Source organism: Amblyomma americanum, chromosome 1, assembly GCF_052857255.1.
Source record: "Amblyomma americanum isolate KBUSLIRL-KWMA chromosome 1, ASM5285725v1, whole genome shotgun sequence".
Lineage (NCBI taxonomy): Eukaryota > Metazoa > Arthropoda > Arachnida > Ixodida > Ixodidae > Amblyomma > Amblyomma americanum.
Window position 1 is genome coordinate 48,050,309 of NC_135497.1, and position 26,611 is coordinate 48,076,919.

The window sequence follows — 26,611 nt, forward strand, 5'->3', positions numbered from 1 at the left end:
CTCCTTTGTTACAATCTTCAGCCGATTTAGGTTCGTTTTACATGTGAAAACCGGACGTACTGTTATGGCGCGTGCTGTCATAGTTTGTTTTTCAGCAAGTCACATTTCTGTATACAGTCGGTACAGTTATGGCTATGCAACAGCGAGGCGATGCACGCGTATGTGAAAAAGCCTCTCGGGAGGCGAAAAAGTCATTGGCACTGCTTGGTCACACAAGTAAACACTCGCTGAAAGATGAGCGCCCTCGTGAGCTGATGAAGGGGCCTGCTGTGGTGACTGCTGAACATTCCATCGAAGCTTCTGGTGTCAGTGTTGGTGCTTGTGATAGTAACTCGGCTAGCTCGGCTGCCTTGAGTGCAAGTCCCCATCGTGCACATTTCTATGAGCCCACGCTGGGCATAGAAATTGGACTTTGTGCCGAGAGCAGCGACTGTAGAGCAGCAACTGTGCAGACACAGCAGTGCGAGGCAGATGACCTACAAAGTGATTTCCGAGATTCTCTGCGCGAGTGGGCAGTTGAGCACGGAATCAAAAGGCGTGCGCTGACAGCTTTGCTGAAGATTTTAAGGAGTCAGTCTGGTATGTCGGATCTACCAATGGATGGTCACACACTTCTGCGTACTCCACGGAAACCACAAGAACAATGCCCGGTCACACCATTAGCACCAGGTCACTATTGCTATTTCGGCCTTGCAGACGGGCTGCTCCGTTTGCTCCGTCTAGTAGAAAATCCGCCTGCTCTGATTCCGTTGTCTTTTAATATAGATGGTCTTCCACTGTCAAAAAGTTCAAAGATGCAGCTCTGGCCCATTCAGTGCCTTGCGCATGACTGTGGGGATGAAACACCATTTCTTGTTGGTGCGTTTGCAGGGAAGTCAAAGCCAGACTCTTCAGTTGAGTTTCTGAGACCATTTGTTTCCGAGCTACGGACTCTGCTCTCTGAAGGCCTCATTTTCAACGGCAGAGTTCTGCATGTGATTGTGAGAGCCATCATTTGTGATGCTCCCACGCGAGCTTTCATAATGGCGACAAAAGGGCATGGTGGCTACAGCGGTTGTCCGAAATGCACAGTGGAAGGGTCGTATTTACACGGCAGAGTTGTATTTCTGGACATGGACTGCCCACTGCGTACAGACTCGAGTTTCAGAGCACAGCACGACATTGAGCATCACAAGGGAATTTCAATTCTTTTGGACCTCCCAATCAACTGTGTCGATGATTTACCCTTGGACTATATGCACCTTGTGCTGCTTGGTGTCATGAAAAAGCTTCTTTCATTGTGGGTTTCGGGACAATTAAGTGTACGCTTTGGGCCACTTCATCGTCAAAATTTCAATGAAAAGAGCTCTCTGTTGCGTAGCTTCATACCTCGTGAATTGCCTCGCAAATCACGAGGGCTTGATGACATAGACCGTTGGAAGGCTTCTGAATTCAGGCTTTTTCTCTTTTACACCGGTCCAGTCATTCTGAAGTTCTGTTTGTCTGATCACCTGTACCAGCATTTTCTCTTTCTTCATGCTTCCCTTTCCATCCTCGCTAACAAGCTTCTATGTCATCAGCATGCTGCATATGCTGCTGAACTTCTGAGGTGTTTTGTTTCAGATTTTCGTAATCTGTATGGAGAAGAACATGTTTCCTTCAATGTACATTGCTTAATACATCTGTCCTCTGATGTTGAAAGACATGGTGAGCTGGAATCCTTCAGCGCATTTCCATTCGAGAACAACATGCAAGCCATTAAGAAGCGCCTTCACAAACATGGAAAGCCACTGGAGCAGTTGTGGAATAGGATGACTGAGGCAGGTCTGAAGGCAAACAGCTGCGAGCCGTTGAGCAAGGAACCTTTGCCACTCCATCCACACTCGCAAGGTCTGCTGCTGCCAGAGTGCTGCCCTCCTGAGTATAAAACTGTGCAATTTGAAAACTTCAGAATTGCTCTGAATGACAAAGACAGCTGTTTTCTGCAAGATGGCCATGTCATTGTAGCCAAAAGCATAGTGCACCTGAAACGCTCGAATGAGCTTTGCATTATTGGTTATGAATTCTTAGTTAGGGAGGACTTGTACTCTGTGCCCTTCGGTTCCTCCAGGATTGGCATCTGTGTTGCGTCATCCCTCTCACCACCAAAGATATGGCGTCTGCGTAGGCTGCAAAAAATGGTGAAGCTACCAATGGGCGACAAGTTTTTAGTATTGCCAGAACTACATACTGCGAACTGACCTGCCACAAAATTCCACCAACATTATTGTTAACTTCTCGTACACAGATTTCGGTTAGTGCATGTTTTAGCAGTTAAAGCTGCTGTTTCTTCTGACTTGTGCAAGATTGATCTCTTCTTTTTTATCATTGTTTAGATGGCATATGCCATTGTCGAATTCTTGCACCATGAGCAAGTGGAGGTGGTGCCTTCGTCTTGGATAGATGACAGGCAGTGCGCGTGGCCAGATCATGCGAAGGGCGACCGCATCGTTTCGCTTGTTCGCAAAGCAGCACCACCAGACTCATCATGGAAGCGGTTTGACATTGCCCTTAAAGGGCTGTTTGGTAAGTGCAGTTGACACAGTGGCCTTTTGCTGGGGACACCTTGCGCTAATATATGTCTAAAAATTTCTTCCAGGTGCATACAAGTTAGGAAGGAGAAAACTGGACAAAAGTCAATATACTTCTGAGCTTAGCAGCGACGGTGAACCACCGCACAAGAGAACTCGGAGGCCTCCGCAGGCGTGGTCTGAAGATGAGGTATCCGACACGCCTACGACAAAAGTACCATACAGGGAAAATGTGCCATCGGTGCCCCATGATTTTCCTCAAGGTTATTGTTTGTTGTCTCTTGAAGAATTCTAGGCAGCTACACTGTTGTAATGTTATTGTAGACAGTAGTTTGGTTTTATACTTTTCAGGGCTGTCCTCTTCTGTGCCTTGTACCATAAATCAAGGAGCCACAGAGAGCGCCACACCGAATGAGAGTAAGCAAGTTCACCATCGTCTTTTACCATTTTCTTTCAGATGTGTGCTATGTTGCGCTCACACATAGTGACATTATTTTTAGGCTTCAATGTGTTAAACCAGGGATGAAACGACCGCACATATTCCAAAACTTGCTTGTATCTTATTTTCCTGAACTTCTGTTTGCTAAATCAACAGTTATGCTAATGAGGGATGTGCCATTTGAAGCATAAAGGGAAACACTGTGCATGGAATTGTAACATTCATTAGCAGAAATAGACTGATTGATGTGTAAAATTTTTGTCACTAGCATAGCGATAACTTTTTTGCCCCATTGCGATTTGTGTGGTATCTTTTAATACATGAATAATGTGGAGCACATTATGGTATGGCTTCTTTGCGGAAGCAACAATTTGTCAGTGATGAGCGTGCACCGTGATTGCCTAATTTCAGAACTGAATGTGTGTATGAAGAACTTTACTTCAATGAATTCACTGTATGTGGCATTATAGAAGGCAGGATTTATTTATTTACAGTACCCTCAATCGCCGAAGCATTGCAGATGGGAGTGAGATGAACATTTGGGAGTGGGGAGAACATTTGCAGTGAACATTTGTGAGGAATTTTGGTTGAAGAGTAGCAAGTTGTATGTAGAAGACTTTAGGTGTACACGAGTTGTCAAGGAGAAAACTGGACAGGCGTAAATATACTTCAGTACTCAGCAGCGACGCGGAACTACTGCAGAATAGAGCTCGAAGGCCTCCGCAGGCATGGTCTGACGGTGAAGTATCAGACACAGAATAAATCTTGCAAAAAGTTCCTAGTATTGCATGTTATTTGTTACACCAATGGCAACTATAAGTGTTTCAGATGGAGAAGAAAAAAGATTAATTGACAGGGAACAGTAACTGATGCCATCGAGCATTGCATGACCTCCGGTGTCCTAGAAAAACCTGAGAATATCACAGACTACCATGTAAGCAGAAATAGGAAATGCAAGTAAAAAAAACACATTACACCTTCAGGTCGAGTCTTCCTTCCTTCATCTGTGTAGCATTTTACTGGGAACAGCACTGCCAGGCAGGATCAAAAATAATCTGATAAAGCTTTCTAAGCATTGTTTGGCATATTTATGTTCACTTTGTGTGTAAATAAATGGACGCTTGCACGCATGCAGCGTTATAAATGAGTGACATTTTAGCTGCAAGAAACTGCTCAGCTGATCCAAGGATTAACAATGATTTTCGCATGCTCAGTTGTCTTGTTTTGCATTCCATTTACATTTGGGCAATATTATTGGGAATTTCGAAGCTCTAATTTATTCACCATTTTAGTTCGTTTCATTTTTATTGTTACGGGCAGTTACTATAAATGCTGTGTACTCACAAGTCACATTTTGATCAAGACACCACTGTTGTGCAAACCGGATGAAATTTGTCAGGAGCTTCTGGCATTGCGTGGCGAAAATGTGCTTTATTCTGTTGCCTTTTGTGCTCTCCAGGCGATTTCCAGGAGCTTGTACGCATTGGCGATAAGGATCTTTTTGATAAAGGTCAGTAAATGCAACAGTTCCAGAATCTTCTATCAGTCCGCTTTTGAATGTTGTGGTGGGGTTAAGTGCACCGCATTTACAGATGCAGTATATGTCAGTAAATTATACTTTATCCTACAAGGCAGAGTAGTATAGTCACATTCCTGTGCATTTAATGAAACTGAAAGCTTAGATCAGTATATTTTGTACGGTTTAAAAATATTTCCTTAAAATTGAAGTTCAATTGATTATGAAATAAAAATTTAAGTTTTTTGTTGAAATAAAGTAATATTTACTCATAAAAATGGCACTTTGCACAGCCTTGGCTTTAACTCTAAAAAGTGTGATATATTCCTGCAATTTTTTGTTTTGATATAAAATTTATGCGTTCTGTCTAAAGGTTAGGCTGCTTGCTTTTCTTGCACTCGCAGATTTCAGGGCTTCCCGCAACTCTTCTGTTGATGATGGTAAATTCAGATTTTTCGCTTTGCATTTACTTATCTCCGCGTTCTGTTCAGTGTACCTCATGAGGTTAAGTGCTTAAAAACCTTCAAAAATTTGTTTTCTGACTCTGAACCAAAGATTTTCGTAAATAAAGCACTTTTATTTGTCAGCGCATCCAACTAACTTTGCTTTGGGGTCTCTATTGCTTGTCAACTCTCCAAAAAGGTGCCTTCTTAAGGGCACAGGGTAAGGTAAAATTAGAAAAAAAATCGTTTTTTTTCTTTTGTAATTTTAGAAGTTCAATTCTTTCTACACATGTTCCATGATCGCACTTTCCTCAGAAAGCCATATTTACGGCTGAAAAACGCTTTTTGCGAAACCGAGTAGTGAGCGGCCACGCCCCCTTTCAGGATTAACGTCAATTTTTTCAACCAAAAAGTCCACCACTTGATTTCAAAACTTGTCTAAAATCAGCTACATATAAAAAATTGTCTGGCAACTATTGTACAGCTCCTCTTGTTTAGCCAAGACAATCCTGAGACGCTTTGCACGTTTTTTCCACGTTTCTGCAACCTTCATGCAGCTGCGTCCGAGTGCTATCCCTTTCGATCAGTATTGTAAATTGTGCCGGTGTTGGTTGCTGCTGATAAGTTGAGATGCCCAGGGCAAAGAAGGCCTTCGTCAGGCGTGAATTTCACGGCAACCGCTACGCTCATCGTGAAAAAGCAAAAGGATGTCCACGACCGAATGAGATCCCGAACGCCGAACGCGCCAGCTCCTCGACATCGAAGCTTTCAAGATTTTCTCTGTGCTTCCAGGAAGAGGATGTGCTACAGAGCAGCAGCCAATATGCCTTAATGGACATGGACGGCATTTGTGCCGCAATTACACAGATTTGTGTGTGCAGAGAGTGCGGTGGAAGTGTTGAGCTCATCGAAATTGTGACAAAACGAGTAGGTGTTGCAAGCGTTTAGAGTTTGAACTGTGAAGTGTGTAGTGCCGCACAACGATTTGAGACGTCGAAGAAAACTACTTCTGGCCTCTATGAAGCCAACCTCAGGTTAGTGTATGCCTTGAGGTCCATTGGTAAGGGAATGGCTGCAGGAAATATACTCTGTGCTATGCTAAACCTTCCTAAGCCGCCGACAAAGTTTGCGAAATACAATCAAGAGCTTCTAGGTCACATCGAAGCTGCTGCTCAGGAGTCGATGAAAAGGGCAGCTGACGAAGCTGTGCAGCTGAATGAGGGGGATAAAGACATCGCAGTTGCTCTTGATGGAAGCTGGCAGAAGCGAGGCCATACTTCCAATAACGGCATAGTCTCTGCGACCAGTGTAGACTCTGGGAAAGTGCTGGATGTGGAGGTTTTGTCTAAACGTTGTCCAAAGTGCAGCATCAAGGGTACAAACAGTGACCCCCTTCATAGAGAGTTGTGCCAAAGCAACTACCAAGGCACCAGCGGTGGAATGGAAGTCGCACGAGCACTGAAAATTTTCGGCAGGAGTGAGGAGCTTCACGGCGTTCGATACGTCAAATACCTTGGGGATGGTGACAGCAAGGCTTTTATGGCTGTGAAGGCACAAATGCCATATGGTGAATCCGTTGAAATATCCAAGGTTGAGTGCATAGGGCACGTGCAAAAAAGGATGGGCACAAGGTTACGAAGGCTAAAAAAAGGAAACAAAGCAGGAAAACTCTCTGATGGAAAGAGCCTCTCGGGCCGAGGCCGACTGACTGATGCAGTAATAGGGCACGTGCAAAAAAGGATGGGCACAAGGTTACGAAGGCTAAAAAAAGGAAACAAAGCAGGAAAACTCTCTGATGGAAAGAGCCTCTCGGGCCGAGGCCGACTGAGTGATGCAGTAATAGACAAGCTCCAGACGTACTATGGTTTGGCCATCAGAAGAAATGTAGGAAACCTGGACGAAATGCGAAAGGCCGTTTGGGCAACCTTCTTCCACTTATCGGCCACAGACGATGACCCATGCCATGGACTTTGCCCAAAGATACCTGATACGTGGTGTGCCTTCAACAGAAGTCGGTCAGAGGGCAAGCCATTTTTCCACAAGGAGAGTTTGCCTGCATCTGTCTTGGAGGCTATCAAACCCATTTATAGGGAGCTATGGAAGGCTGAGCTCCTAGAGAAGTGCCTGCATGGGCAAACTCAAAATGCAAATGAGTCGTTCAACCATGTTGTTCGGGAACGCGCGCCAAAGAATGTGTTTGTTAGGCTTCGGACCCTACGGATGGCAACACTGGATGCTGTTCTTTCATATAATGATGGTAGCATCGCACGGGCCAACGTTTTGAAGGCGTGTGGATTGAACCCAGGGAGCAACACCATCAAGTGGCTGAGGGAAGCTGACCATAAGCGCATGTACTTTGCGGACCGAGCAACACGACAGCTTACAAAAGAGGCCCGACAGTCAAAACGACAAGCCGAAAAGCGAACAAATGACGGCGACAGTGACTACGAAGCAGCGGGCTATTAAACCAATTACTATGGAGGCGTTTCTACAAATAAAAAATGGTTTTTCACATCTTTTTTCTCTTTACGTTCTATTATCTCAAAACAGTGTTTTTTCTTACAAAGGTACCATTATTTCCAATGCCTTTCAAGACAGACGGCTGATTTTTTTTGCAATCATCTACATAAGTGTTGCCAACTACTGAACTAGAATTAAGCAATTTCACTGAGCAGTTATTCTGTTATGAATTTTGAAATGCGCAAAGAAAGGCCAGATTTGTGTACTACCGGAAAAATTTTATTAAAAATCGAATTTTCAACACATTTCAAATATTCTAGTTCAGTAAAAAGAGCACAACATTTGGCAAACAATGATATATGTATTATTAGGCTACTGTTATTAGTTAGTGAGAAACATGTACCTCAACATGGCCTAAAATGCATGGGAAGTATAGGGCTTACCCTGTGCCCTTAAGGATGCTATTGCATGCTAGTTTTTGCAACTAGAAATAGTTTTCAATTAGCATTTAGTTTCTTTCGGAAATATTTGGCTGTTGTTTTTTGGAGTATTTGTCCATGCTACAGCAAATGCTCAGAGACTAAGACTTGCATTTCCAGGGCATGAAGGAGAGGCACGGTTGAGTGACAGGCGGGACTCAGTAGATGAAGGTAAGCTTTTACATCGAATGCACACTTGCTCATGGATACTTAGATGCTATTTGCTTGGAATTTTTCACTGTCTCGCTCCCTCTTCCACTTCTCTAGTGTAAGGTAGTGAACCAGATGTGCCCAGTTAACACAGCGGCTTTCCTTACTTAAGGACATGCCTTACTTAGCTGGTTTATGGTTTTCAGGGATTTAAAGTCCTGAAACTACTCGGGCTGTGAGAGACACTGTAGTGGAGGGCTTTTGACCTCCTGTGGTTTTGACCTCCTGGGGTTTAAAGAATTTTGACTTCCTGGGGTTCTTTAACGTGCACTGACATTGCACAGTACACGGGCCTCTAGCATTTTGCCTCCACTGGAATGCAACTGCCGCGGCCGCGCCTTACCTAATTGTTGTAATCATTGTCTACCAAGGAATGTAGCTAAGAGTACATGTGGCTGCTTCACGGATTTGTTTCTGCTTTCATCGGAAATTTTTTTAAGGGGTTAGGTAGGTAGGAAAAACTTTATTGAAAATGCCGGCAACCGACGGTTTGACGCGTCGTGACGTTGGCCAAGCGTCGACCCGGGGTTATGCCCTCCTCTGCACTACCCCCGTTCGGCCCGTTTGTGGTGGGTCGTGAGGCTTGTGCTTTTCGAGCGCACCCCGGGCCTGCTGGACGGCCCATAGTTGAATGTCCTTGTCTGCAGACTGCACTGCACTTTGAAGTTCGGGCGGGTATATCCTGGAGGTAGCCTCGGTCGGGAACCTGGCACAGTCCCACATGATGTGCCATTGGTCCGCCGGACCAGCTGCACAAACATTGTACACATCGCTCGGATAGAGTTCTGGGTGAAGTACGTGTAGCACTGCCGGGGCGAGGAGTGACCCGGTCTGTATCTGTCTTAGGATGACGGCCTCCTCCCGACTGAGTGCCGGGTGGGGAGGCGGCATTGTCCGTCGAGCTAGGCGGTAACACATGGTAACTTCGCCATAACTGGTTACGCGGTCCTTGGTTTCGAACCACCACACGGAACGGTCACTCTCAGGGGCGCGGAGGGTAAGCGCTCGCGCCGCCGAATGGGCCGTCTCGTTGTGGTTCGGCGAGGATGCACACTCGCCCGCGTGCGCCGGGAACCACTTGATACGGATGGTGCTGCGGCGGTCTTGGGGTTAATTTACCACCTGTTGTGCTGTTGCAAAGTTAAATTTATTATTTTTTTTATGTTCCTTACAGGCCCCTGTTGGGTCATTCGGTAATGTAGATTACAGGCAAATCATTATGACTGAAAGCAAAAAATATTAATCCCGACGCTACAGGGTTTTAGGATGGTAAATTACAGTCAACCTTTCATTACTGTTTAGCCACTTGCCTTGTGATTTTTGCAATCTATGTGGTGCTAGCACCTAACGTTTCTTTCTTCATTTAAACTACTAATAAGAAAAGAGTGCTCATGACAAAACATAAACTGCCAGAGAGTAATCTTTAATTCAGGAAATTAGAGTGCCAAATGCCTTTTGTTTCAGTTATATATTCTTGGTTGTTTCCCTTTCCCTATTTCTAGACTTCAAGCAGCACGTTATCCGACTACTCAACATCTTGCGCTTTACACAGCAGCAACACGGAGATATGCTAAACAAACTATGCGAAGTGCTTCCAAGCCAAGCAATCATCACCAAGCCCCTGCTTATCAGTGAACCATTCACTTCAGTGGATGACCTGCTCAAGTTCAACGAGAAGTTGGACAAAGAAAACTGCACTTCTGGTGAGTGTTCATATAATCAGGTCATGCAGAATATAAAGAGGCAAATTAGCATGAGCTCTCGACACAGACCGACAAAAAAAAAGATTACAAGGGTGCTGCTGCCAACTGCTCTTTTCGTATGTTCGGCACATAGTTCATTACTGCAGGCTAATGGGTAAGTTCAAATGGTGCCGTTTTGGACAAAGGATGCTGTACCATGGGGCACATATTCAAGATGCATATGATAGGCTTGCACATGGGCAGTATATTCATAGCAAAGAATCATTGCTTCTGAAAATTTTAAGAGATCAGTTGCTAAAGACAGTAGCACATGCAGTAGCAGCCCTCCTCGCTTTGCTGCACTGGGTCGAAAAAAATTGCAGTAATGCATCTACTTTAGGGCTTGTCCAACTACTCTAACACATGCTCTTGTTAAATGCAAAATGTTACATGCATCACGAATGATTCACCACAGGAGTCACATTTTAGTGTGGTTATTGTCGGAAGTTCCATTATGCACAGCAAGAGCTCAATGTATGCTAGAACTGCGCAAACTGCATGCCTATGAGAAATTATTTTTATGTTCATCAATCTTTTGGTACTGTGCATCCCTTTAGATTAGCAGCTCCTCAAGCAACAGTGCCTTTTATAGGAAGACATCTAGATACACAATCTATTTCCCCCCTTTCATTGAACCTCAGAGTTTACTTAGCAAAGTAGAAATGACCTGTGTAGGAAATTTTCTTTTCTGGTGTTCTTGTCATAACACGCCTGCGGAGGGTAGGTAATCTAGCTGAATTTTCCAGCATTATTCTTTTCATCTATGATTGTTTTGAATTAATATGAACAGATTTCTTAGTTTAACCATTTGTAGGATACCTGGACAAATGTGTCTCACTTGCTTCAAGTCTTGACAAATGGAAAATGGTGAACCTATCTACCATACTTCTTTTGAACAGCGCAAAAGACACGGAAGCAGAAGGGGCATACAGGACAGCAGAAGGGTAGACAGCCCACACATCTACCCTTGTAGCTATCTACCATAGTTTTGCATGCTGAAAACTACCAAACTATCAAACAGACATTCAGCGTGTTTTTATTGGTCGCTGGTAAGCATCATTGATGCTCTGTGTTTTTACATGCACATGTGTACAGTTCGACGCGGCAAATTTTGTAGGGAAAAAATCTGCTTAAGCATCTTCTCTCAGTCAACTGCCTCATAATACATCTTGAAGCAATTTTCAATACTGATGCAAGTATATTCATACGTTAAAGGAGATGCGGTGTGGATTCTTGCCTCATTGCAGGTCTTTTAACAAAAACATAGGCGCAAATATTTACTACTTTTTTTCTACAAAACGAGTGCCCGAAATAGCTTGGAAATGATGTCGTTAAGTTTTACCATTTGTATACATGTGAAACGTACAATTTGTTGCTTCACTAAGAGTAAAATTTTTGTGCTTGTAAGTGAAGTGAAAAAATTTTGTCCTGAAGCTATGTAAACTAGCCTTTGCCAACCAGAGTACCGTATTTACTCGATTCTGACGCGCTCTCGATTGTAAGGCACATCCATTTTTAAAGGTCAGAAAAAGAAGTGTTACTGGCATAGTCATATTCGATTGTAACACTCATGCAATTTTTAGGCGACATTTTTTTCATTAAAAAGGTGTGTGCTATAACCAAGTAAATACGGTATGCAAACAGTCTCCAGTGGTAATTTTTGTGTAATTTGTAACCCCACAGTATAGTATACGGTAAACATTTGCAAGAAATCCTTAACTGCAGAGCAATATGCTTGTGTTAGAGCATGTGCACGGTGTTAGCAGTAATGCAACTCGACTATGTTTAATGCTTAGTGGCAATTATGTTGTGTCCTGTTAAACATCTTTTGAGCATTGGTTTTGTTTCTTATGTGTGATACACTTTTTCAGCAGCTTTGTTTTCTTTTGTGCACATGCACTTGCCAAAAAGCTAAATATTCTGCAAAATGATCTGCTCCTCTTTATGTACTGGAGATGCATTTCTTAAAAACAGCGCTTGCTTTCTTTGCAGGTGCGAGAGCTTGTGCAGCTTGGGGGGAAAAATTCAAATGTCGCTGCTAAGCGCATGCTGGCATATGCAATAAGTGATCAGCTGGCAACAAAGTTCTCTTAGGTCGGGAGGAAAAACAAGCTGAACTTTTCAGCCTTGAAGATGTCCAATGCAATTATAGTTAAGCCAAAGGCTACTGCTTGCTTAAAAGCTTCAGTGGGGTGGAGAACCAGTTGCAGAAAATTTAATTTTGGTTGCCTGTAGCAGCCACAAATGTTGTACCTCTCTCCACATTGTAAGAATGAAACTTGGAAAAAAGACATTTCTCCCCTTTTATTTCAAAATTTTTTCTGCTGGACACATGGGCATGAAATGGATTTTTGCAAACAAGTTCAGTGTTTGCCTCTTGCAGCGAGAGCTATAAGAGGAACTTGCCATAGAATAACTGGTGTTGAGTTAACCTCTGTTCAACTTCTGGCCAAATAGAAAGTTATGCAGGTAAACCCGAGTGATAAGGGCCGTGGAGGCTCCCGGAAAAACATTTCATATGTAGTCTTGTGATTCATTGTGTTGTCATTGATACTTTTCCCTGCAGAATCCTGAATAGAGTTTTCATTCCTCTTTGTAAGGTTTGTGAGTGTCTAGGGGAAGGAGTATTGGGATGTTGGATTACCTGTCCTTTACTTCCTCGCATCTCATTCAGCTTGCTTAACACACATATAATGGTGGGTGAGTTGCTTAGTTGATAAACTCCCCAAGTGACTGAAATAATTTTGGGCTATCCTGTATGGCATACCTTATTACCACAATGTTGATTTGGGAAGTTACATAGTTTTGTAGCAGGTATAGTGAAGCAGTTCATTTAGGCTGCATTAACATGCATGCAAACAAGTGGACCAACAAAAGTTATAGCCAAATGTTGGAACTGTCATGCTGCTGTACATACAGTTGCTAAGAGCAAACAAGCTTTAAAGCCCAAGGTTTCAACAAAATCGTGTCATAGCTGTTACTCGCACTGGCTTTGAATAACTGAAAACCAAAGGCCATCGCTGAGGAGAATGAAACAAAAGTTTGTACACCTTTAACACAGCAGTTTAATGCCCCTGTTACACGGGCACTGAAAAGGCCTTTGAGAATCGGCTCTTATATCCAAAGGCATAAGGTGTGCAGCTATACGGCAAAAATGTTGCGCCTTTGCTGCTGAGGGCCTTTGAGGCGACGGCGCCCGTCCGAGACCTTTGCGGGCCCAAAGGCGCGGCCTTCGAGAACCTGCGATCGCAGTGCTGTCCAACGTCAAAAAGTAAAAGCAATGAAAAAAAAATGCAGCCAAAAATGTTTGCGAACATCTTTTAAGCATACGAAAGGTGTGTCTGGCTTTGTTTTTTGTACGGGTGTTTATATTTTATGCTGCCCAGATAAGACAGTAAAGTGTTGCAGCAACACCGAGTGCTCCTGGTGGCCAAGGCAATACACAAAGCCTGCTGCTGCTGATGAGAACAGTTGTTGCAGTTCTTTCAAGAAAATAATTAGAATAAAAAAACTACCTGTGCTCAACGACTGAACAGAATTCCCCACTTTAATTTTAAAACACTCACTTCAGCCGCCTCGAGCACAGCAGCGTGTTTTACTGTTTTACTCCTAAAACAAAGGGCCTAATTATATGAAATGTACAGCATCAAACTTTGCTGTGTGAGGGCAGTTGTATTGGAGCTATCTTGTGCTGTTATAAGTGGGTTTAGTGGTTTGAGTTACTTTGATAACAAATTCTTGCATCATTACTATTTGAGCTGCCAACTGTACATTCTAAACTTTTTTATAACGTGTATTCTTTCTTAAGAAAACCTTTTTTGCTAATATCATAATTTGTCACTAGCAGTGTTTTAGTGTGTAGTGAAATACTATCACACAGTTTAAACACAAAATTTTAACAACTTGTGGTTTTTATTTTTAGCTGCCGCGGCGGAGTTTCCACAAGGAAGTGTGGCCAACATCGAGGATTCAATAAAATCATGGCTAAAACACGCGCCTGAGAGACTTTTCGGAAGTCAAGGACGAAAGAAATCAGCGTCTTCTGCTGATCCATCTGAAGGTGTGTGTTTTGTGCACGCCATAACCACTAGCAGCCATAATTTGGGTGACTAATCAAACCCAGCCCCGCTTGCCATTGCAGCATGTTTATACTTTAAGATGTCAACCTCCACTTGTGTGATCAAAAAAGAAGGAAGCTATTGGTCCACTACAGTTTTACAGTGGCAGCTTTGAAGCTTATAAAGTTGTTAAGAAAAGTGTGTTTACAGTTCATGCTTAGTCAAAAGTATATATATAAATATTATATATATATATATATATATATATATATATATATATATATATATACAGACCACTACAGTCCTGAAGAAGACCGCACCGCGGTCGAAACGTTGATAAATAAAAGTGTCTTTGTAGAAGTGCCCACTTCTCTTAAATATATATATATATATATATATATATATATATATATATATATATATATATATATATATATATATATATATATATATATATATATATATATATACCGGGTGTCCCAGCTAACAAGAGCCAAGGGTTAGAAAATTAATCATTAGAAATAGACGAGTGAAACCAACTGCATATTGGTGACAGCCATCTTGCGCACCACAGGCATTTTTTTGTTTTGAAATTATTAGTTTAATTAGGTTAATTATCTAAATTATTAAATACTGACTTTAGACAACAGATTGCATTTGAAGAATTGTTGAGCACCTTCAGTAACCCCCATTCTATCATTTTACGATAGGGAAACCCTCACGCGTGTCTTTTTTCCCAGCTGCAAAGAAACCCCGCGAAATACAAAATAAATCACTTGACTGACGCACTTGCACGCCAAGATCGTGCTGCTCTCAAGCGTGGTTCGAGCAAACGAAATCACCCGCAGCCTTGACTCGACGGCCTCGCAGCAGCGGCAGGCCGATATGTTGGCGGTGGTTTCTCGTCTGCGTCAGCCAGTGGCACTTATGACGGTGCTAGTTGCTAGGTGCTAGTATATATATATATATATATATATATATATATATATATATATATATATATATATATATATATATATATATATATATATATATATATATATATATATATATATATATACTAGCACCTAGCAACTAGCACGCATGGGCATGATTGGTGCCTTGGCTAATTCTTTATATTCAGTTGCTTTTATTCTCTTCCAGGAATAAGTGTTAGTCCTCAAAAATTGTAATCGCCCTCCCCGTTTTCATTTTAACGAGCCGTAACCGCATTGGAAATGTTTGGTTCTCACAAAAATTGTCCATTTTTCGAGTTGTTTATATTAATGGTGGTCGGATTAACGGGGCACAAGTGTGAGCATGTTTGTTCCACTTTTTATGCCTAAGGCAATCCAGTGGATGTGAGGCAAGGCAGGGGTAGGGGAATGAGCAGGTGAGGTGGGCAACCACTATTCCATGGAGAATAATTAGGAGTGAGTGGCCATACTTTACTAGAGTGGTGTACTGAGGCTCAAGTTTTGTAGTGATGCTACATTACGGTAGCTTTCCGAGCCTTCGGCGTGACGGCGCTGCCACCCTGTGGCTGCGCCACCACGCTGTCACGTGGTTGGCCAGGTGGTGCGGAGCAGCTGCCGGTGTCGCGGCGCCGTGGCTGGTCACGTGGTTTGTCACGTGGTTGGTCACATGACCTGCCACTCGGACAGCTGTAGCTATCGCATAACTCCAGGTTTAACCAGAGCTAAACCACCACCAATTTTTTTAATGAATCCCAAGAGAGTAGAGGAAAAAAAAAGAGTAAATCCAAAAGCAGTGCTCTCTGACGCTTCCGATGTTTTAGTTCTTCGCAAGGATTTCAGCTTTTTGCTGTCAACTGTCAATGTATTACCCTCTGTCAAAGGACCTAGGTAATGTAGTTATGTTATGACTAAGCCACTTTTGCTGGATTCTGTTATTTTCAGTGATCTTTGCAGTCTTTTAGCTCTAATTTACTTCTTTCTGTTGAAGTTATCGTTGGGTTTGCAGCTGGTTTATTCATTAGTTAAATGCTACTTCGTGATGTAAAGAACAGGAGTTTCAGCTTGTTACATTCTTTTTGACTTTCACTCTGGTCATTTAGACCAGCAATAATCTTTTCCACATTCTAGATGCTGAGACCTTTGTTTCACTTTCTACATGCAAGTTTCAGCTAGGTAGATAGGTTATTAATAAGGAGGTCAGAAAAGGAACAATGCTTGCCATATCATAACCGCTTCACTCAAGACTTGACGCTGAACATTGGCTGGTGGGTATGGGAAGAATAGAAATAAGATCGAAGTTTTATGGTTTATGTGGGTTTAACGTCCCAAAGCGACTAAGGCTATTAGAGACGCCGTAGTGAAGGGCTCCGGAAATTTCGACCACCTGGGGTTCTTTAACGTGCACTGACATCGCACAGTACACGGGCCTCTAGAATTTCGCCTCCATCGAAATTCGACCGCCGCGGCCGAGATCGAACCTGGGTCTTTCGGGCTGGCAGCCGAGCGCCATAACCACACGGCCACCACGGCGGCTATAAGATCGAAGTGAAAGAAAGGAAAGAAACATGTGTGCTGAAAAGCGGGAGCTGTCAGTAGAGCTAAATGTTACTTCATCACAGCAGGCGGATTACACATGGTCTGTTGTTTCTTTGTTGCATTCTTTTTCTGGTACTTTTTCTTTCTTAAAAGTATACTATTTATGTTAACTGTACATTAAGAAAACATTATTTACTTATTTGTTTTGCAGATGGCAATTGAAATGTGAGCCGTAGCAGTCCTTTTGCAAGCCGTAGTAGCCAGTACTACCTTTAGGCAAGAGCAAAAAGATGTCACAGCAGTCAGCCACTGAAGTCTTCGGATCTTTCACAGGAGCTGCACATAAACCGTCATGTAAAGGCGTTGCTCTCTTATTTAACAGTATTGTATCTGCCCATCACAAGAACTGACGTGCTTTGTTATTCACCTGTGTTTTTTGCTGAAGCTTGGCACACCCTGTATTTTTGCCATTTTTCTTTTTTAGTGCCAACCTAAAGAGGTACAGACGCCAAATACTCGCGTTCTGCTGATTGGTAGGGATGATGCACAGGGCATTATGAATGACAAAGGTGGAGGTGCCTAAGAGTGCTTTATATAATTCTCTAGAGTGCTGTCTTCCACTTAGAGTGTCTTCTTGTGAGCTCAGACATCTGTGGTCTGTGTATGAAACTTCTGCAAGTCACTTGCAATCACGGGCAGTGACTCATTCGCTGGTCTGTCGTCTGATACAACTCAGAGTCATCACAAGCTGAGTGTGCCTGGAACGTATGACAGAAGAGCAAGAGGTTCATGGTTTTTTTTTAGTGCACGTGACTTCTGCAATCTACTGTTGACACCGCAGTGCACAGAACTCGTGGAGAATGTCACCCTTCCATCATTTTAATGCTCCAGACGCTGTCATCAGTGGTGAAAAGAACTGAAAGCTTGGTTATTATGCTTTTCTGCACTTTGCAAGTTAAATTTCACATATATTGTTTGATGCAGCTTTTTTATTTACATTTTAGGGGATTGATTCCTTTTGATGTTCAAATGGTTATCCACACAGTACTCGACCGTTCGCTTATGGTTCATGTACATCATGCTTTGCTGTAAAATCTTTCAAGTCATGTTTCATGTGTTGTGTTTCTTGATACATTGTTTGAGATTATCGGTGGGATGTTTGTTTTGAAGTTGTAATGGCCAACTGTGTCGGATTTGTGATGGTTTATGTTTGCTGTGCTTTGTTGCGTGCAACAATGAGCGAGGGGCAAGCTTGCAGAGAATTGAGGAATTTTTTTCCCAAACAATATTCAATAATATCCAACTATATGTGTACTGCATGGTTTGTGCTAGGTGGTAAGCACAATCAGTCAACTTCTCACAGCTGCTCAACCAGATGTGGTGTTTCTGTGAGTAACGAAATACTAGTCATATTTTTTATTCTGGTGTTTGTTTTTAATGCTTATTCAAGTTTATTTTAGTTTTAATGCTTGTTGCTTACCAATTCATTAGTTTTAATGCTTATTCAAGATAGTTTTAGTTTTAATGCTTGTTGTTTACCAGTAAACTTGTTGAAGGCACATCTAGTTTACTAACTTTTAATCCTGTGTTCCTTCAATATCAAAGCCTTTATTGCAGACTTGGTTGATGATACTAGTCATTTATTCTTAAAAGATGTTTTTGCTTTTTGCGGATCATATATAATGGGCACTATGTGTTAACTGGTAGGCAGTTCACCTAATCTTGTCTTAGTTCAACTTGGAGCTATTCAGAGGGCAATTCTTCTTTTCAGCAAGCCTGGAAGCTGTGTTCTTGTATTTTTGGTGCCAATTTAGCATTCTTATGAACATACGTTTCTTATGTATGGTGCCTTGCAAGTATTTGCATGGTTATCATTTTTTCATGCTTGCACTGTGAAATGTGTGCCTTTTCCTAAATGGTAGTTTACTTGTCATTAGTAGCAATATCTTTATCGTTTAACTGGAACTGCAGTCGCAGTGTTCTTCGCTGTGATACTTTGAAATAAAGTGCAATTTTTAATACTTGTTTCACTAAAATCTGTGTACTAGTAAAGCATGTATGTGCTTCTTCACCCATCATTTGGCATTTTTCAATACATTTTTTTATGTTAATACTTTCAACACTTGATACATGCGCAATCGCATCTAAGACAATAATTTTGTAGTATATGAAATGAACTGTCCATTTCTGCTCAGTATATGTTGATGCAGTGTGTATGTATGTTCAGATCAAGGCAATCTTCCAGAGTGCCATGGTTCATTGCATGTCAGTGATACGTACAGGACATTTCTTTTTGATCAAAAGAGGCGTATTGATGCAGTCTGTAGTGTTTCAACAATACTTACTATTGGCCCCTTGGTCAAGAAAGCTCAGTTCTGAGAGTGTACACTTAATGGCTAACATTCCTCTGGCTATCAGTTTGTGCACTGTTGAATGCCGCTGGCACTCTTCCAGCAGACGGCAGATGCAGAAACATGCAATGTGTGCATGGCATGTTTCCGAGTCTGCATGCTGTCTGCTGGAAGAGTGCCAGTGGCATTCAACAATGCACAAATTGACAGCCGGGGGAATGCGAGTCATTAAGTTTACACACAGAAATTAGCTTTCTTGATCAAGGGGCCAGTTGTAAGTATTGCTGAAACACTACAGACTGCATCAATATACCTCTTTTGATCAAAAGGAAATGTCCTGTGGACGTCCGCAAGTCAGAAAGTTTGGTCCGGGGGGTAGCGTTCGGACGTCCCGCATGCGACGGCCGGGTTCTGATGTCCTCTAAACGTCCCTCACTCAAACAAAAATTTTCCACTGGACGTCCTGTGGCCGTTTAAAAAAGACGTCAGTTTCCGGACGTTTGACGGACATCCGAATATCCGATTTTGGCGTCCACGGGACTCTCACTGGACTGCCATTTTCTTTGCGCCGGACGTCCATCGGACAACCGATGTACATCCGTCGGACATTTTCGGACCTCTACAGATGTCCAGCGGACGTTCAAACATCCGTTGCCAGACATCCATTGGATGTTCGGCGGCTTTTCGTGGTCTAATGGGCCCGTCCCGTGTCCTCGCTGCTGACGGACTCCACCCCAGCTTCGAGGGGGTAGCGCTAATAGCGAGCCACCTCCAGTGGCTGTGCTTCGTGCCGCCCTACAACCACCCTTCGCCTTCTTGGTGCGACTCAGCCTTTGTCAATTCTGCTGAGAATGAATCTAGCTCAACTGCTCCTCAGTCATTGCCTGGTCCCCTATTGGGACACGGAGCAACCAATCATGGGCATCTGGATTCAACACAATCTTGGCCCTCTGTCTGGCGCGGCCTTCCTCAGCAAAGTTGCCCCAACCCTGCTCTACCCGCTGTCTCCCTAAATGTTGCGCCTGTTGAACCACCGTGTTCGTCACCGTCTGTGGCTACGTCCATTACAGCGGGCCCTTCCAACCTGGAGTCGGAAGCAGTTTCGGCCCAACCCCCACGTAAACGACCGCGAGGAAAGCGTAATTCGACCCATGACTCTGAGCCACTCAGCCCTTCTCCACGTCGTCGAACGTCTAGCTCCACTCGACCCCCTTCCTACAAGTCATCTAGTGCTCCTATCGCCGCCACCTGTGCCCCTCTAGGTCCAGCGCTTCACCCGTGCGCAAGCCCCGCCGAGGTGTCCAGGTTGCCTGCACAGGACTAGGCCCTAAGCATCCTTCTGGTACGACCCTTTCTGTTGGCATAAGTAGCAATTTTCTACGGGCTCGCAAAGTAGTTGAGAAGAGAGTCCGCTCCAATCTACATGTGTCTACTTTAAAGACGTACCTATCTGCGTCAATTGCTCCTAAAGGCCTCGCTATTTTGAAGAAGCCTGCCGTAGATCTGTGTTCTGTCAACCGTGCTAAATGGGATCAAACGCTGAAGAAATCCTCCTTAGAACTTACCCGTATTGTCGCGTGCCACCATGAGCATTATGCTAAGTCACGGCTAAACACAGAGAACCAGCTTCTTTTTCAGTCCAGATTGTCGGGTAAAGAAATTTCGTTGCTAAACACATACCGTGAAAAGAAAGATGAACTCGGCGCGGTAAAAGCAAAAAAACTCCTTCGTGATGATGTGCCTATGCCTGAATCCTCGCAAGCCCTGACAAGCGATGAAACCACTGTAAGGACATCAAATAACCCAGCAGATTCCCATAACATAGCCAATCTTTCCTGTTATAGCTTATCCAGAGAGGATATTAGTGTTTTGTCACGAGGGTTGAATTTTTGTCCCAGCACCGGTAGTTTTGATGAATTTCAACTTTTGAAAGATAAATTTCGCTAGAAATCTGCGACTACGAGAATACTTTTACGATCGACCCGCCCCAACAAACGCCACTAGCCACTGTTTCAAATAAACGGTGGAAACCCCTCAGCCAGCGCGAGAGATGCCTTGATCTTTACATAAAGGCAGTTCAAAACGACATACTGGAAGCCTACAACAGGTAACGTCGATTTAAACACAATATTTCAGCTGAGGAAAGCAATGCGATAAAAAAAATTGGCGAACAACAGCGACATCGTCATCAAGCCCGCCGACAAAGGTGGTGCGATCGTCATTATGAACATGAACGACTACGTCGCGGAGGCTCACAGGCAATTGAAATCGATCCCACTGAACAGTTCTAATCTATAATTAAAGACGAGATTGAGAAACTATGTAAAGAAAAAACAATCACTGATAACGACAAGTGCTCCATTATTCCACTAAGCCCGATTTCAGGCAGATTCTATCTCTTGCCGAAGGTACACAAGCCTGATGTCCCTGGACGACCAATTGTTTCAGGCATAGGAACTGTAACAGAAAACCTTTCTCGTTTTGTTGCTTCCCTTATCAGCCATATACCCTCTACATTTTCGTCTTATATAAAAGACAGCAACCACTTTTTACGAGACATTGCTGACCTTCATATCCCATGCGACTCTCTTCTCGTTACCTTAGATGTGTGTTCGCTGTACACTAATATACCCCACGAGGATGGTATTCAATCCGTAAAACAAGTCTATGAGACTTTATCCATTAACGATCGTGTCGATGGCGGAACCCTTGCTGCTTTGCTGAAATTAATCCTTGAGCTTAACAATTTTGAATTTAATAACGATCATTATGTTCAAATCAGTGGTACGTCGATCGGTACAAAAATATATTCATGGGTGTAATAGAAAACAACTTCTTGTCCGGTCGCTCACTCAAGCCTTTTTATTATAAACGCTACATAGACGACATATTCCTAATTTGGGAGAATGGCGAGCCTGAACTCCTTTCTTTCATCGCTGCTTTTAATCACGTACATATTTCAATATCATATCCGCACGCTGAGCGTATTAACTTTTTGGATGCGACAGTACTCCTTCGTGATGGCAAACTAGTAACGACGCTCTACAAGAAACCCACTGACAGACACCGGTACCTTCACTTCCATAGTAGCCACGTAAAGCACTGCAAGACCAGTATTCTCTACGGCTAAGCACTCCGCTACAAACGGATCTGCTCTGAACAATCTGATTTAAACCATAACTGCATGGCCCTGAAAAAGGCATTAACACAACAAAAGTACCCCGCTTCTCTAATCGACGACGCGTTTGCATGTGCGGACCACCTTGACCGAAGAGCTCTCTTGGACACATCCCATCGCTCTGACTTAGTTCAGCAAACCAACTTGATTCTGACCCATTCAGCTTCTATTCCTAACGTCACCGGCATTCTTCGCAAACATCATCGGACAAAGCCAACGCCTTAAACTTACATTCCCAGACCCACCAAGAGTAGTCTACAGACGGTCAAAAAATCTATGTGACTTGTTGACTTCAAGAATTTTACAGCATGTCTCGGAAGGCTGCCGCCCATGTAATAAGCCAAGATGCAGAATCTTCGCACATATGACTACCTCAGCCACAGAGCACCGCGTCTATCAGATGAGAATTAATGTGACTTTTTGCTGCGACACTTCAAACATAATCTATCTGTTGGAGTGCTCTGTGTGCAACAAGCAGTACATAGGGAAAACCGAAACTGCATTCTGTTTACGCTTCAATAACCACAGGGCTCACTGCACCTCTCTCCACAACCTTCCGCTATCTAAACACATCAGAATTCCCGGTCACTCATTCGACAAAATAAAAGTTACCATTTTACAATCAGGTATTAGGACACATCATGATAGAGAAACCCGTGAGTCATATCTCATTTACAAATTTGATACTGTTTCTGCTGGTTTAAACGAAAGTCCTGGTGTACTATCTTGTCTGCCCCGCTAACAATTTTACTGACCACATATGTGCGCCACGTTTTAAATTACCGCTTTTTCTGTATCTTTCAATGTCATTCCTGATTGTATCCACGCATTCACATGATATCTGTACTTTGTTCCTAGTCGTGATAAGGTTTTGATATTCTGATAGTTGCTGGCTTAAAAGTCTCCTGTCAGCAACGATATTGTTCACTCTGACGAAGGCCGGACCCCGGTCGAAACGTTAGTAATAAAGTGCTTTTTGCCTGTGCCCTCTCCTTCTTATATATATATATATATATATATATATATATATATATATATATATATATATATATATATATATATATATATATATATATATATATGCGCCACCGCCGTCGCTCGATCCACAAGATGTGCCCCGCTGGTGTACGCTGGCTGGTGTACAGCGGATTAAAGGATGGTTTCTGGCTCTGAAGATGAAACCTTGAACGCCTGTTCGGTGTTATTCTTTTTCTTTGAACAGTATATGCAATGGCATGGAAGTAGAACTTGTTACACTGAAGACGAAACCGGCAGCTCTGCAAAACTGGTACTCTTATAAAGGGAACTTTATTGTTCAGTGCAAACAACCATAACAATGTATACACACTCATGACTGGTGGTACAAAAGATGCATACAGAGTGGGTGACCACCCCAAAAAAAATAATCGAATGCCTCATGTTAGCCCACTGTCTCAAATCCCGAAACCACAGGTGCAAAAAGAGAAACAGCCCTCCAGACAACGAGGCAGCTAGGAAGGGGGGGGGGCATACAATTTCAGGGTAATTCTGTCACAAAATTTAACAAACATACTAAAAAAGACAGCGCAGTTAGGGCGGGGAGGGAGATACACAGAATTAACAATGAGATACACAGAATTAACATACAGGCAAGGGGAGAAATAGCACGCAAACAAAAAACAATGAAAACCGCATCGCATGTCTCCTACGTCTTTAGGACAACAAAACCAAAAATAGCGAACCTGGACATACACCCAGCGAGTAAAAAAAAACAAAAAAACTAGAAACTGGACACTTTATGGAGGAGACAGGGACAGAAGGTACATTTTAACATTGTTCTTGAAGTTACGGGGGGAACGAGGCTGCTGCAGAAGTTCCATAATACGTGGGTGTTTATTAAGTAAATCAGGAATTAAGTAATCAATGTGCTGCATACCATAATTCGTTCTTATCAGAGGCATTTGAAAGTGACTATACCTGAAATCATAAGGTTTCTTGTTAGGGAAGTATAATGCATAAAAGGAAACTGGGTCACGGGTGACTTCATGATATATATGATATGCAAGCTTTAGTTGAAACAGTCCGTTTATCTTGAGTAAATTATGTTTTAAGAATAATGGGTATGTATGTTCTAGCGGACCTACATCTTCTATGCAACGCAGAGCTCGTTTTTGCAATATCTCAAGCCTGCGCAAGTTTGTCTTGGTAGTGATGCCCCAGATTAACAGACAGTAATGTAAATGAGACTGTACTAAAGCAAAATACAACTGACGTTTAATAGAGCTGGGAACCAAATATCTCACTTTATACAAAATGCCTAGAGATCTAGAGATATTTGTGTGAACCTTATTTATATGAGAAGTCCAGCTTAAGTTTTCCTCAAATAGGACACCTAAGAATCTATATATGGAAACGCGTTCAAGGGCTGAGTCTTGGTACTTGACCTGGATATTAAAATTTTCAGGTTTATTTCGCGGCTTAAACATTACGTACTTACGTACTGCGTGCAAATGTGCTTGAGCAAAAGTGGCGCATGAATAGTTTTTACAAGTGGGCTTGCACATGACGTCTTAGGTCTGACCTCTCTGTAAAGCCCTTGGAACATATGCAACATTTAAATGGCAGCTTGCGCTTACAGCTAGGAATGTGCACTGTTAGATTGCTCTTTGTTTTAAAGCTGTGGCTGCAATACATGCACTTGTATGGCCTCTCGTCCGTGTGGGTGCGAAGGTGCTCCACCAGCCTGCACTTCCATTGAAAGCCTAGACCGCAACTGCACGTGAAGGGGAGCTCTCCAGTGTGTGTCTTCTTGTGGTTAATGAAGCTGCTTCTGTTAGGTGTGGAATATTCACACTCAAGGCATACAAAATGGTTTTTTTTCATTTTCGATCCTTGTTGAGATGGCGCATCACAGGTGGCCAGAGTTGAGTCAGGTCCTGCGCAATAGGAGAAAATGCGAAAAATAAATTAGAGCTGGCCAACATATCAAAACATTAGTTCATGAGAAGCATACTTTTACACACACCATCTTGTGTAGCTGGCAAATGTGGAGTGAACTTGAGCGAGTCAATGCTTGAGAGATCTCGATCTTCATAAAAAAATTTTCTGGGTCAAAGCTGGCATGCATTTATAATCAGCATAACAGTTCACAAAAACTTATCATCTCAAAATGCTGTGGCTATGTTGCAGCTAGGTTAAAAACTAGAAATTTTGAGACACTGCATGACTTCTGATCACTTCAGTTGACAAAAAGAAAGTGAACAGCAAACCACACACTACCTACAACAGCTTTACATCAGAGCTTCATATCATACATGTTCCAAAATCGTGATGACATCCAAAAGAAAAATTTCACATGTGAAAAGCAGCTACTTGCAGCCTCTCTAAGTTCTCCAAAGACATGCAATTGCAATGTCCCAGGACGGGGATCGTAAAGGCAGTTACACAAAATGAACTGCAACACTACCAAGAAACAGTTTCACTTGAAGCACGGTCTCATTACCAAACTCTGTTTCTTCCTTTAGGTTCTGGAACCAAGACATGCAACCATGAATGGTGGTTTAGGCAATGCGCAGCCTTGTAAACAAGACTTGCAGAATGAAAATGACATCACTCGCTTATATTCACAAGCTTCACTGATTAGAAGTCGGCTGTGAGGACACACAAAACAGGTTTGCTTTCACAAGCAGACACAAACAGAAATCTTTGTCACAGAGCCAAACCTGACGCTAGCAATTTTTCTTTATGTGCTCAACCATGCATGCTCAATTTAAAAGTTGAGCAGAGGACATGAAAGCACACAGGCAACATCTAGATGGGTAGATAGGAGAATGGAATAGAGAACTCCATTTCCCAGAGTCACAGATGATATTAGGAGTGGACATTGGTTACACGTTGTAACTCATCTTGACAGTTACTTTTTGCTTTCTGCATATGCATAAGTATGAGACATAAATCATGAGAAGGTACACCATGAACAGAAATATTACGGAAAATAAGCAAAGCCGAACACAGGTTTAAAGACACAAGAAAAATCACTGTCCTGTTGTCGAAATAGTGTTAACAGCATAAAATAATATATGAGTTGTCATCATCACCATTTTAACAGGGTTCAGATCATGCCTAACCCAATCTTACCACCACCGCTATCAATTTTAAGATTTTCACTGAGAAAATCTGCAGTGTAAGGCCACAAAAAACTGCACATTATTCATTCTGGCCAGACAATAAATCTTTTAAAGCTTTGCGGAAAGACTTGCAAGTAAAATATTAATATACACTTAAACAAAAAAGTACTTTTGGAGTCAAAAGCAACAGCAAATTCTGAACCACGTCACATTGCATGCGAGCACCACTTGCCGATGCACACCTGATGTTGAGATTGGTGCAGTGTGCTAGTCTCGGCACCAGGAGTGCATCATCAGGTCATTGCCAGATGCAATTTGGCACAGTTCGAAACTTGGAGTGGGGGTTGTTAATTTTGGCCCCGATAGTACAACACACTATGACTACTAGTTATTATAGGAACACTAGGGGAAAGAAGACTACAGAATATGCATATACTCTTGAACCTGCATTACTTGACAGAAAAAGCATCCGGCATCTGTAACTGCCACTGGTGTTTTTTTGGATGCATAAAATACTCATTTCACTTCCCCATGGCCCCTTTCATTTCTCTGAATTTTAATGCCAAATATGCTGTAAAGCACCCTCTG

At 42.7% G+C, this 26,611-nt stretch overlaps 1 protein-coding gene across 1 annotated transcript; it reads left to right on the forward strand.

The window, feature by feature from the left end:
* The first annotated feature begins 581 nt into the window (after positions 1 to 581).
* On the forward strand, positions 582 to 20,063 carry LOC144134173 (uncharacterized). Its single transcript, XM_077667165.1, has 7 exons — positions 582 to 980; positions 2,355 to 2,544; positions 2,618 to 2,812; positions 4,448 to 4,498; positions 8,007 to 8,057; positions 9,599 to 9,799; positions 19,810 to 20,063. Exons 1-7 carry the CDS (start codon positions 582 to 584, stop codon positions 20,061 to 20,063), a joined length of 1,341 nt encoding a protein of 446 aa, XP_077523291.1.
* The last annotated feature ends 6,548 nt before the right edge of the window (positions 20,064 to 26,611 follow it).

Coding starts and splice junctions, on each gene's coding strand:
- LOC144134173 (XM_077667165.1), top strand. CDS start 582: ATGTCGGATCTACCAATGGATGGTCACACACTTCTGCGTACTCCACGG. Junction 981..2,354: donor GCAGAGTTCTGCATGTGATT/GTGAGAGCCATC, acceptor ATCATTGTTTAG/ATGGCATATGCCATTGTCGA. Junction 2,545..2,617: donor TGCCCTTAAAGGGCTGTTTG/GTAAGTGCAGTT, acceptor AATTTCTTCCAG/GTGCATACAAGTTAGGAAGG.